This window comes from Enhydra lutris, unplaced genomic scaffold (assembly GCF_002288905.1).
Source record: "Enhydra lutris kenyoni isolate GAN:26980312 unplaced genomic scaffold, ASM228890v2 scaffoldscaffold21, whole genome shotgun sequence".
Lineage (NCBI taxonomy): Eukaryota > Metazoa > Chordata > Mammalia > Carnivora > Mustelidae > Enhydra > Enhydra lutris.
The window spans coordinates 68,797,619-68,810,102 of record NW_019154105.1 but is presented as its reverse complement, the minus strand read 5'-3'; the positions used below and the strand labels follow the sequence as shown (position 1 = coordinate 68,810,102).

Here is a 12,484-nt window from a genome sequence, read left to right as displayed (position 1 = left end):
CCCTCAGCCCGCCAGCGGCCCCGCCCCTCCGCCGGCGCGGCGAGCCGGGTTTCCGACGGCTTCCGGCGCCGACGCGCCCAACACGCCCCTCCCCCCGGAAGCGGACCGCCGGCGTCCGGAAGGCGTGGCCGCGACGCGGCGTGCGTCCCGTCCCCGTCGCGCGCTGATTGGCCGCGCGCGCCAACCGTCGGTATTTGAATCGGCGGCGGGCGAACGGGCTCCCGGATTCCGCGTCTCCCGCTCCCTCTGTTTCGCGTGGCCGCCAGCAGGTAGGCGATGGTGGCGGCGGAGTCCCCGGCTCGGGGCTCAATCCCCACCTCGTCCCCCCCAGCCTCCGGTCCCCGCGCCCTGACGCCCGCGGCAGCTGGGCGGCGCCCGCCCCCAACGGGCCCTCCTCCTTCCGCGGCTCCTCCCGCCGCTTCGGGGTGCGCCGTCCGCTCGGCACCCCCGCCCCCTGGGACCCCCCCCGCCGGTGTTTGCTGCCGCCCTTCCATGGGCGCCCTCCTGCCGGAGTCCCCGGCACCCCGCGGGTCCGCTGGTTTTCGTCCGCAGCCCTTGGGCGGAGACGCCCGAGGGTCTCCTGCCTTACGGTTCCCCCTTGGTCTCCTAAGGCGGCCTCCCCTCGCCGTCACCTTGTGACCTCTTCCAGCCTCGAACCCTACCTGTACCCGCGCCTTGCGAGTATACACCTCCTACCCTCTGCGCTCCCGGCTCGCCGCCCTCCCCTCTTGGACCCGATCCTCAGCCCCTCCCTCCTCCGGGGGCACCTTTGTGCTCCTTTGTCCACGCCCCACCTGCGAGCTCCCATCTGTGAGCCCTCGCCGACTCCAGCTGCACCCGCCCTCTGGTTCCTGCTGATTGTTCCCAGCTGCTGGGCGCAGCTCCTCTGGGTTCTGCCCACGGACCTGGACCTCCGTTTAATGGGAGGTCTGGCCTGGCCTCCTCTGCTCCGGAGCCTTCTCCCCTTTGTCAGTGAAAGCCAGGCCTGACAGAGACTGCCCCGGCTGTTCTCCCACCTTCCTCAGGCGAGGCATTGTCGGAAAGTGTCTTCTAGGCCCTCTCCCTGGAGTATCCCACAGCCATCCCACTCCCAAATGTGGGCCTGCTGGCCAAGCTGGGGCTGCTCACACCACCCTGTCTGGATGCAGGAACCTCTGACCCCCCACTTCCCTCCTGCCCTTCTCCTGCGCTCACACACAGGGCCCCAGCCCCATACCTTCCAGGGCATCTTGTTATCCTGACTCCCCTCTTTTCAGGGCAGCTTTGCTCCCTCTGCCCCTGCCAGCCCAGCCTTGCTCTTCAAGCTGCAGCCTCCAGCACCCCTGCCACCAGCAAATACCTGGGACATTCCCATGGACAGGCCCTCTGGCAACTCCTGGGTTGGGAATGTCCTGCTAGTGACCGTCATGAGGACCTTGGGAAGGGGGAGTGGGGACTGTTCTGGAACCTTCTGGGCCTCTGGAGGTCGCTGGTGTATATTTCTAGACTCCAAGCCTCAGTGTTGAAACTCCTCCAGTCCCCACCAAAGTAATCCTCCATTTTATTGGTCTCCATCTTGTCCCGCTCTCTTCTGGGCCTGGACCCTCATGGTGCCACAGTGTGCCCCCCATCTCCCAGCCTGTGACAAAAGAGCAAGCCTGCTTTCTTGCTCTCAGCTAACATGGCAGCCAGCTCAGCTGTGCTGTGGCCTCAGCGCCTGCAGTAGAGACCTGAGGGGAGACCCAGGCTTTCTAACAGGCCCATACCCAGGTCTCCTGACCTTTCCTCGCTAAGTCCAAATTGTTTTGAGGACCCGATTCTCCTTCCTTGTTTTGTGGGCTGAAAGCCTTTGCCACTCTTTGTCCTGGGCGGCAGCAGCTGCCCTAACAGGACAAGGACTGCCTGGTAGAGGACATGCTGAGATGGGACCCACCAGTGCAGGATGGGGACGTCTGCCCTGCCGGGCCAGCTCCTTGCCCTGGCTGTTCATCCAGACTGCACTGCCCTCATACTGACGCCAATTGTTTGCTTTCCCAGAATGAGTCTGCAGATCTACAATGATGAAAACGTCACTGGTGACAGAAGTGCAGAGAACTGTGAGTTCCTGTTTTCACCACCGGAACTTACTGGAAGACTATCTGTTCTTCGTCTGTCACAGAAAGAAAATGTGCCACCCAAGAGCGTACTCAAAGCTATGAAAGTAAGCACATTTTGCCTGTGTAAATCTACCATGTGTCATGCATTAGGTCCCTCTGGGACTTGCTTACCTGGGGACTTGTGGAAGAGGGCAGGGCACTGCTACAATAGTGGGTGAAAACTGGAATTCTTGAACCGGTCTCCTCCTCCCCCAATAGGTGACTTTCCAGACTCCTCTGCGGGACCCACAGACACACCGGATATTAAGTCCTAGCATGAGCAGCAAGCTCGAGGCTCCTTTTGCTCTGGAGGATACTGTTGGCTTAGAAAACTCTCCTCAAAACCGGACCCAGAAAGAGAAGTAAGTGTTGATGCTGCTTGATGTACTGCAATTCCTAATCTTTCCAGTGGACGCTGCAGGAAAATTCCACTTTGTCGTTAGTCACATCTGGTCAAGTTCCTCGTGGTTTCTGCTGTGAGCTTGTGCAGGGCGTTACCCAGCATGTTAAGTGGCTCGCACTAGAAGCCACTTGTTAGCAGAAAAGTGGATGATGAAATTTGTAGAAGTTCAAGGTTTTTTTGTTTAAGGTTTTCTTGGTTTATTTGTGAAGAGAGAGCACAAATGGGGAGGGGCAGAGAGAAAGAGCAAGCATCTTGATCTCATGACCCTAAGATCATGACCTGAGCCCAAACCAAGTCAGACGCCCAACTGACTGAGCCACCCAGGTGCCCCAAATAAGTTTAAGTTTTTGTTTTTTTGTTTTTTTGGTTTTTTTTTAAAGATTTATTTATTTATTTATTTATTTGACAGAGAGAGATCACAAGTAGGCAGAGAGGCAGGCAGAGAGAGAGAGAGAGGGAAGCAGGCTCCCCGCCAAGCAGAGAGCCCGACGCGGGACTCAATCCCAGGACCCCAAGATCATGACCCGAGCCAAAGGCAGCGGCTTAACCCACTGAGCCACCCAGGCGTCCCAAGTTTTAAGTTTTATGTCGTGTGGGGTGCCTGGGTGGCTCAGTGGGCTAAAGCCTCTGCCTTCGGCTTGGGTCATGATTCCAGGGTCCTGGGATCAAGCCCCGCATCGGGCTCTCTGCTCAGTGAGGAGCCTGCTTCCTCATCTCTTTCTGCCTGCCTCTCTGCCTACTTGTGATCTGTCAAATAAATAAATAAAATCTTTTAAAAAAAAAAAAAAAAGAAAAGTTTTATGTCGTGCTCCTTTACTGTACCTTTATCAACACACCAGCCTGGCTTTGGTTTGTCTCATTTCATGGAATGTCTGCGCACATCTCCAGTGCTATGTGGATAGGTTTCTTTTTTTCATACCCACTAGGGTCTCCTTTCTGTTTGCGAGTCAGCCTTGGGTGTTGTCAAGAGCTCTCGATCTTATCTTTCTCTTCAGTGAAAATCTTGATCCTTCTGTGCCCCGGACTGTGTAGCTGGTGGTCACCAAATGAAAGGGGAAATAGGCAAGCAGAGAAAACCTTGACTGTGACTTCTCCCATTTCGGCTCTCCCAGAAACCTGCGTGCTCTCGTTGGTCCACGAGCTTTGATTTATGAGGATATAATTGTGAAAGTTAATCCTAAGAAGAGAATTAACTGAATGTTTTTTTTTTTTTTGTTTTTGTTATTTACTGATTTTAGCTAATGCTTTCTCATGGATTAAGTTCTAGTTAAAAAACTAACAGATTCTTTAGTGTTAACTAAGCTTGTTTCTAAAAAGCCAACAGTTCGCCAAGGAAGTGGACACCAAAATGACCAATGGAATTCTCCACAAACCAATGATGGCCAATGCCATCCCCGCTCCAGCAGATGTGAGACCAACCCCTGAAGATTGGCAGCATTCCAGTGGGCCCACCTCAGCTCACCTGGCCAGTATGGATCCCTCAAGCTTTCCCCAGATGCCAAAACGTCCTGAAAATCAAGTGGCTTCTCTAGGACAAATGACTGTGAGCCCCAAGCAAGCCTTGGAGGAAAGTGTTCATTCTTATTTCTCAGAAAAGAGTATTCCCTCCACCTTGGAAATCATAGAAGACCCTTCCCAGACGGCTACCCCAGACCGAACAGAAGACCCTCCCGAAACCATCAGAGAAAGCCCAAACTGGGTCCCTGCTTCCTCAGCTAGGGCTGCTTTGCCCCCTACAACTTGCCCTGCAGGAGCAGGTGGAGAAGGGCCCCCTGTAGACCTTCCTGGTGGGGCCCCGGCCTTCCCTGAAGAGCCCTCTGGTCCTGGGGATGCCACACTGGCCAGCCGTCTGAAGGCTGAAGGGGCCACAGCCCCAAGTCCTCAGAAGAAAGAAGCTGATGGCCAGAGAGCCACCTCATGGAATGGCAGGCCCATAGAGCTAGAATTTGATTTCTCCGATAATGCTACCAGCAAAACATTGCCCGCACTGAGGGAATTGGGGACAAGACCTAGCCTTAAACCTCCCTCTGGGATGTCAGAGCCGCAGCAGGAAAAGGCCCCTGAGGAGGCCAGTGAGGGGCCCATTCCCCTGCCCCGGAGGTCTTACAGCCTGGACTGGAACAAGCTGGATGACCCAAACTTTAACCCATTTGAAGATGGAGGAGAGGCCCAGCCCTCAGAATGCCCACAGAGCAGGCCAGCCGGGCCTGTGGCCAAGGAGATATTTGCTAGTCCCGAGGCCACGGGGCCCTCCTCTCCAAGCCTGTGAGTACTTGGTGGTGGGGGGGTAGTGCCCAGCAGTGTGCGTGCTGGAGGACCCAGGCCAGAGAAGGGGTTTGGGCACACACGGGCTGCGGGAGGCAGCTGCCCGGCCTGGATCCCGAGACCACAGAGGGTGCGCTCCTGCACTGCAGGGGGCTCCTGAGAGATTGTGCAGGAGAACACGCAGTGGTGCCTGGTTCCGTCCCCTCCACGGCAGCTTGTGCTTTCTAAGAGCACAATCTGGAAGCACCCTGGAGCTTGAGGGGATCTCGTCTGCCAGTCCAGGGCCGATGGAGCAGCTCCCCGTGCTTTCCCCTGTGCCTCGGGCTCTCCCGCTGCACTCTCCCAGCACTTAGCCAGGGCCTGGCCCCCCAGCACTCATCCAAGCAGCATTCTGGTGGGATGCATGCCGGCTGCCCCCTAGCCAGGAGTGCACCCTGACAGTCCTGTAGGCCATCTCCTCGCACCGGTCCGGCCCCCTGGGACCCTTACTCTGGCATGTTTTACTCTGGTGAAATCAGACAAGTAAACCCTTGGGATTTGCTCTGTGAGCTGGGTCCCCCTGGGAAGCCCATGCTTCTTGAGCAGTTGAGGTGGGTGGGGACGGCTCTGCTGGGAACTCCCGCATAGCCCTTGGCCTTCAGGGTGAGGGTTCACAGGGCAGGAGGCAGCTCAGTCCCGGGGCACAGGCCCTGTTGACACCATCTCTTCAGGCAGGTGCCTTCATTCTCCTCGGATGACACGCCTGGGGTGCAGACCGCAGCCAGGACCCCAGGCACAGCAGGCGAGGTAGGGACATGAGCTCAGCCCAGGCCATCCATCGTCTTCCGTGCACGTGGGCAGAGGGCGGTGGGGAGAGACCAGGTGTGACACGGCGTGGCACCCCAGCTCCCCCCGCCCCCATCCTGACGAGACTGGGGAAAGTACAGGCCACACACGGGACCTTGGGCCTCATGAGATGCCCAGACCGAGCTGCCCTTCTTCCAGGAGGGAGCTGCGGACCCTGCAGGTGCACCAGCCCCCAGGGGCAGCCTGGGCGGTGAGCCGGCGCCCCCAACTCCTCCACGGGGCCTGGAGCCCACTGCTGAGCTGGCTGAGGAGCAGTTCCGAGACCCCACTGAGGGTACGTTGTCCCCAGGTCACTTGTCTGTCCGCGCCGGCGGGTTGCTATTCCAGAAATGCCCATGTTCAGGGACATTTTTCCAGAGACTGCCCTACAGGCAGCTCTATTCTCTGACTTGAAGCGATGTGCACAGATGCTCTGGATCCTTCCAGGACATACTCCTGCTGTAAGGGATTTCAGGACCGGAAATCAGATCCGGAAAGAGGCTCTGTGCGCACACACACACAGGCGGCAGGCACCTTGTTGGTGGAGAAATCCTATTGGAATGGCGAGTCCACACAGAGTCCCCACAGAGAACTGACCTTCCACGGGGGTGGAGGGAGGGTCTGGACTCTTGAAGTGAGAATCTAGGATGGACTTGTCTGACTAGAGAGAAGGTTGATGGGGTCTTGATGAGGCTTGGCTTACAGGCAGAGAGGAGACCAGGACCGGAGTGCAGGGTTGGTCCATGACCAGACAATCCCAGGGACCCCCGAGTCCCAAGGGGGTTCTCGGGTCTGGTTTCTCTCCCTGAGCATCAGGTGTTCAAGGGTCCTCTGCCTTGTAGCGTGTGTCGCTGCTTGTTCCTGTCCCGGCCAAAGGGTGTGCCGCTGTGCGGAGGGACCACAACTAGCCTTTCTGTTCACCAGTTGAGGGGCATCTGGGTTGTCTGCTCAGTGAGACTGCCGCAAACTTTCGCGTGCATGTGTGTTGGACATGAGTGTCTGTTGGTCTTGGGCACGAACCCTGGAGGGGAACTCCGGGTCACATGGTAGCTCTGGGTGACACTGAGGAGACACCAGCTTACTTTCCAAAGCAGTAGCCGGATTTAAGGTCCCCGACTCTCCTCAGCCTCGGCAGCCCCTGGGGGCCTCTGGGACTTCAATTCCAGCCTCCAGCCATGGGGGGCGCCCCCTCCGAGGATCTGATCGGCATCCCCCTGCTGACAAGAGTCTTCATGTGCCTTTTACACCTTCTGTGGAATGTCTGCTTGGGTCCTTAGCCCCGCTGTTGGATTCAAATTGGCTTTTTTTTTTTTTTTTTTTTTTTTTTAAGACTTTATTTATTTGATAGAGACACAGCGAGAAAGGGAATACAAGTAGAGGGAGTGGGAGAAGGAGAAGCAGGCTCCCCACTGAGCAGGGAGCCTGATGCGGGGCTCGATCCCAGGACCCTGGGATCATGACCTGAGCCGAAGGCAGACGCTTAACAACTGAGCCACCCAGGCGCCCCTCAAATTGGCTTTTTATTACTGAGTTGTAATGATTTCCCATCTATCCTAGGTAAGGATTTTTTTTTTTACCATATAGGTGACATGGAAGGAATCGTTTCCCGTTTTATGGGCTTTCTCTCTCCCAGTGGCGTCCTTTGAAGCACAGATGTTAACCCTGAAGTCTTGTTTCCCTCTTTTTCTTTTGCTCTTTGTGCTTTTGGTGTGAAGTCTAAGGAATCCATGCCAGATGTGATACTGCAAGTGTCTGCCTTTACATTTTCTAAAAACATTATAGTTGTAGCTGTTATATTTGGGATTTTTATTCATTTTGAGTAAATTTTCGTGTATGACGTGAGCCATCCTCAGGTTTTTTTAAGTGAAAGTTCCATTGTCCAGAATTCAAAAATGGTTTTAGGGGTATTTTTATTTTTTTATTTTTTTTTTTTTAAGATTTTATTTATTTGAGAGAGAGTGAGAGCGAGAGCATAAGAGGGAAGAAGGTCAGAGGGAGAAGCAGATTCTCTGCAGAGCTAGGAGCCCGATGCAGGATTCGATCCCGGGACTCCAGGACCATGACATGAGCTGAAGGCAGTAACTTAACCAACTGAGCCACCCAGGCACCCCTAGAGTAGTTTTAAATAATAGCTCTTAGCCCTGGCACTTGGGTCCCTTGGGACAATTTTGGTTGTCGTACCTGGAGAGTTGCTGCTTGGCTCCCGGCAACACACGGGACAATCCCACCAGGTGTCTTGGCCCCAGGGGTCCTTAGTGTGAACCAGGATTGGTGGCCCCAGGGGAGAGGGGTGGGGGGAGCAAATCACGGCTCCGGGCAGCCCCGCCTGAGGGCCACGGGGCCAGAAGCAGAGGACTGCTATTCACGGTGCCCATGTGGTGGGTGACAGCAGCACTGATGCCTCCCCCCCTCAGTTCTAGGCTCAGGAGCTGAGGTGGATTATCTGGAGCAGTTTGGGGGTTCCTCGGTGAGTACCGCACCGTCATGGCAGCCTTTTCCAGAGTATACCTCTGCAAAGGGGGTGCTTTCTAGAACAACCCTGAGCCACTGACCCACCTCACGATGAAAAAAATCACGATGGGCTGGCTCACACACGCCAATGGTGTCCGCTCCGTGATGGGCATCAGGGGCTCCCCGGGACCCCTTCCCAAGCTGCACCCGGAGCCTCGTGGTGCCCGTCTGGAGCTCCCATGGAGAGGGGAGCTTGAACACACGCTGTTGCATGCTGGGGTCTGCCTTGGGGCCATCCTCCATCGGGGAGGCTGGTGAACCTGCTAACTCACCCAGTCCTCCAGTTTAAGGAGTCAGCCCTGAGAAAACAGTCCTTGTACCTCAAGTTTGACCCGCTCCTGAAGGACAGCCCTCAGAGACCAGGGCCTGTGGCTCCAGAGACCAGCAGGTACGCCTCCCCTCTATCCCCTGGGGCTTAGGGCGGGCAGGTGGGCAGCCATCGACCCAAGATTTCTAGACTAAATGGGGACATTCATGATTCTGCCTTGGAAAGGTAGACTTCAGGGCTCTCTGGACCCCTCGGGTGCGGGAGAAGGGATTGTGGGTCCAATCCCACGCTTGCCTGTCCTCATGAGGCTTGGTGGGCCCCTGTGGCTGGGTGATAGCTCATGACACAGGAGTGGAGACTCGAGGCAGAGTTGAAGGGTTGTAACAGAGGCTGTTCTCTGGCCTTTGGGGGAAATGGGCACATTTACCTTCTGTTCCGGGGTCTCAGTGCACAGGATGTGGCCGTGCCTTCCTCAGGAAGCTTGCCAGAGGCGAAGCTCGTGGAACTTGACTTCCTGGGACCCCCAGATGCTCCCGTAAGTGCTCTTCCCCTTGTGATGCAGAGAGAGGCCTCTGGTTACGGGCCTGATGACACGAGTGGGTGCAGCAACCCTCCTTGGCATGGGGTGGGGGCACTCCCTGCTGCCCTAGGAACCCCTGGCCTCTGAGGGCCTGTCCTCCCCGACAGTGGGGTAGAGGTGGGGATGCTTCCCAAAAGCACATATGGCCCAGCTTGTCATCCCCCCACAGGTGCTGGATCCTCCTCCCTGTGTCTTTGGGCCTGGGGGGCCACCGCTGTCCATGGGCTCCATCGTGGACGTGCTGCAGTACAGCCAGAAGGACCTGGATGCAGCGGTGAGGCCAGGGTGTAGGGAGGCTGGGTTCCTATGGGGTGCCACAGTACATAGCCATGAGCACCAGCTCTCCTCCTGTGGCTCCGGGGAGGACCGAAGATGTCCACTCACTGGTTTCACACCCCAGTGTCTCCCCCAGCATCTCCCAGAGCAGCTGCTTACACACAGAGGGGCTCAGGCATCCCCCACAGGCACAGGCTGGCCACGTCTGCTGGCTGCTAAGTCCTTTCCTAGCCTCAGTGCCTGTGGCCCCCTGTCCTGCCCAGAGCTGGCCCAGGAGGTCCTGTGGTTGGGCCCCTCCCCCTCTGCAGCTGCTCTCCCAGCCTTGTCCACAGCAGGAGGTGTCCCCCCTCTCCACCCGCACAGACACAATTCCTGGGGGCTGTTGGGACCCCGTCGTGTCCGACAGGCAGTGCCCTCCCTGGACACTGGCTGGCCCTGCTGCCACCTGGGAGCCACAAGGTCCTTGGGCTGACCGGGGCTCCTCATAGCCACTCCCCTGACTCTGACACGTTGTCCCCGGGACCCTGGGTGTGAGGGGTGCCCAGCAGCTATGTGCTATGTGCCATGTGCAGGTGGAGACCACACGTGAGGAGAATGTGCTGCTGAGGAGCCGGTGTGAGACGCTGTGCGCCAGGAACCTGGAGATGGGGTAAGGCTCACAGTGCTCGCCGGGTGGCTTGGGTATACCTGCCGCGGGCGGCACAGGCGGCCACAGTCACCTCCATTCTCCCCACAGGAAGATCATGGACGGCTTTGAGGGGATCGTGTACCAGGCGATGGGTGAGTGCTAGTAGCCGCGGGCCTCCCTATGGTGGAGCCACCAAGGCCAGTGAGGGAACGTCTGGTGGTCAGAGCTGGGTGGTGCCGGGGGACTGGTGCTTGCTGGCCCCAAAGCTGGCCAGGCCCCAGGTGGCATCTGGGGTCCCTGCCATGGTCACTGTATCCAGGGTGTGCTCCCCATGTCCCCAGGGTGTCAGGCTCTGGACCTGTCAGGTGGGGCTTGGAGTGAGTACCAGTCCTCACCCTGGGCAAAGCCTCAAGCTCCCAGAGGCCCCTGGCTTGGGGACCTGGCCTGGTGTCCCTTGGGGCCCTGTCCACCCACCCCTCCAGGGCTGGCTTGTGGGCCCCCTAGGCTCTGCTCTGGAAGATCACATTGGAGGGGGTGGGGGTGCCTGTCGCCCAGCCCTCAGCAGGACCACAGCCAGCTGCCCACCCCTCCCCTGTCACATGTGTCCCACATCCAGGGCCCTCGCCTGTGGTACCAGCATGTGGGGGCTGCTCTCACCACGGTGCTTGTTTCTCTTTGCTCAAGAGGAGGCTCAGAAGCAGAAGGAACTTGCAAAAGCAGAGATCCAGAAGATCCTAAAGGAAAAAGAGCAGCTGACTGCAGACCTGAGCTCCATGGAAAAGTCTTTCTCTGACCTCTTCAAACGGTTTGAGAAACAGAAGGAGGTGATCGAGGGTTACCGCAAGGTAGGTGGTGCCAAGTGGGCCTGTGCCTGTCCTCCCACACGGCGTCCCCGGGGCATCGTGTTCAGCCACGGAGCCAGCCTGCCCCATGGCCTCACCTTGCTGAGGGCCGGAAGCTGCTCACTTGCCAGGCAGACCACCTGGGCAGCCCCCTGGCTGTGCCCTTCCCTTGCCAGCGGACCCAGGCTTGGCGGAGGTTACTATTTGTCCGGGGACTTGAGCAGAGGGGCCATGGGGCCTAGACTGGAGACAGAGCCCCAGCAGGCTGAGTGGGTGCCTAGGATGCTCACTGGCTGCCTCCTGGAGGAGGACTTGGGCCCCTTGGACCTCAGTGGCCCCACTGCATGGGGCCTACGGGCTGCCCAGCATTCTGGGCACACAACCGGGCAGGGCTCTCCCGTGGCCGACCCTTTCTTTCTCTGCAAGAGGAGTCACCTGCAGGAGCTGGTCCCCTTCCAGAGGGCATCGGGACATGCATGCATGGCATGCAGTGATCACACGCACAGCTGCTGAGACAGGCCTGTGTTGGGGGTGGGGGCGGGGGGCCTAGAAAGTGTCACCTGATGTGTGGAAGAAGGAAGCACAGGGGCAAAGCTCAAAGGTGGGGCCTGTTGCCATGAAGGATGAGGGTTCAGGGGGCCCTGGAAGGCCCAGGGGCAGTGGGGGCACCACATCGGGGCCTCAATCTCCAGCCTTCCCCCTGCCCCTCAAGTATTGGCTTTGTCATGGTCTGAAACCAGACCCAGACTCAGCTGCAAAGCTGGGCCCAAACAGCCCTGAGGTGGATGGCCCCAGCCCCATGTCCAGATATGCCCTCCTGTGGTCAGCAGTACCTGCCAGAAGCATGGGGCCACGGCAGCTGTGAGGGGCCAGGGGTCCGTTCTCACACCTGGCGGGGGGGGGGGGGACAGGTAGGTGTCCAGCTGTGTCCCCGTGGCTTGATTAACACCCCCAGAAACCCTTGATGGTGGGCCTGTCCACACCTGTCCAAAAAGCGAGGCCTGGGGGGCTCCAACAGAGGACACACCGCGCAGTTCACATCTGCGCGTTCTCTAAAGAATGAAGAGTCGCTGAAGAAGTGTGTGGAGGGTTACATTGCAAGGATAGAGAAGGAGGGCCAGCGGTACCAGGCCCTGAAGGCCCATGCGGAGGAGAAGCTCCAACTGTGAGTTTGGTGGGAGTGGGCGGGGCAAGACCTAGCAAGCCTTGGGTCAGGGACCCCCCTGGCCTTGACCGCTCAGCCCCCTCCTTGGCATCCCCAGAGCCAGCGAGGAGATTGCCCAGGTGCGCAGCAAGGCCCAAGCGGAATCCTTGGCCTTCCAGGCCAGCCTGAGGAAGGAGCAGATGCGCATCCACTCGCTGGAGAAGACAGTGGAGCAAAAGGTGGGCACACGGGACCCCTGGTGCTAGGGGGAGGGGAGGAGCCCTGCCTGCTTTGGACCGGCTTGGGGATCCACCCTGGGGCAGGGGCGTCAGCCAATAACTTGTAGGCAGCCCATGGCCCACTCCAGGGCTGCCGCTTCTGAGAATTCCTCCAGACCCAAGGATTCTGCACCCCCAGCTGGCACAGTCAGAAGAGCATGCAACTCTTTGAGCAACTTGGGGTTGTGAGTTCGAGCCCCACGTGAGATGTAGTGAGGATTCAAAATAAAATCTTCAGAAAAACCAATGAGGATTTTATTTTTCTCCTTCAGACTAAGGAAAACGAGGAACTGACCCGGATCTGTGATGACCTCATCTCCAAGATGGAGAAGATCTGACACAACCCTGCC

General features: G+C 57.9%; 1 protein-coding gene across 3 annotated transcripts; it reads left to right on the top strand.

Moving 5' to 3' along the window:
• Positions 1–77: 77 nt before the first annotated feature.
• LOC111149272 (transforming acidic coiled-coil containing protein 3) lies at positions 78–12,484 on the top strand. Of its 3 annotated transcripts, XM_022506243.1 has the most exons (16): positions 80–269; positions 2,017–2,179; positions 2,334–2,476; positions 3,835–4,782; positions 5,493–5,568; positions 5,767–5,902; positions 8,022–8,074; positions 8,403–8,506; positions 8,834–8,921; positions 9,136–9,240; positions 9,815–9,891; positions 9,979–10,022; positions 10,555–10,715; positions 11,771–11,877; positions 11,975–12,095; positions 12,407–12,484. In XM_022506243.1, exons 2-16 carry the CDS (start codon positions 2,018–2,020, stop codon positions 12,470–12,472), a joined length of 2,391 nt encoding a protein of 796 aa, XP_022361951.1. In that variant the 5' UTR covers positions 80–269; position 2,017; the 3' UTR covers positions 12,473–12,484. The 3 variants fall into 3 exon arrangements, with proteins under 3 accessions (XP_022361949.1, XP_022361951.1, XP_022361950.1); XM_022506241.1 differs by lacking the exons at positions 11,975–12,095; positions 12,407–12,484 and having other exon boundaries at positions 78–269; positions 10,555–11,838; XM_022506242.1 differs by lacking the exons at positions 80–269; positions 11,975–12,095; positions 12,407–12,484 and having other exon boundaries at positions 1,980–2,179; positions 10,555–11,838.

Coding starts and splice junctions, on each gene's coding strand:
- LOC111149272 (XM_022506241.1), top strand. CDS start 2,018: ATGAGTCTGCAGATCTACAATGATGAAAACGTCACTGGTGACAGAAGT. Junction 5,903..8,021: donor GTTCCGAGACCCCACTGAGG/GTACGTTGTCCC, acceptor TCCCCCCCTCAG/TTCTAGGCTCAGGAGCTGAG. Junction 8,075..8,402: donor AGCAGTTTGGGGGTTCCTCG/GTGAGTACCGCA, acceptor CCAGTCCTCCAG/TTTAAGGAGTCAGCCCTGAG.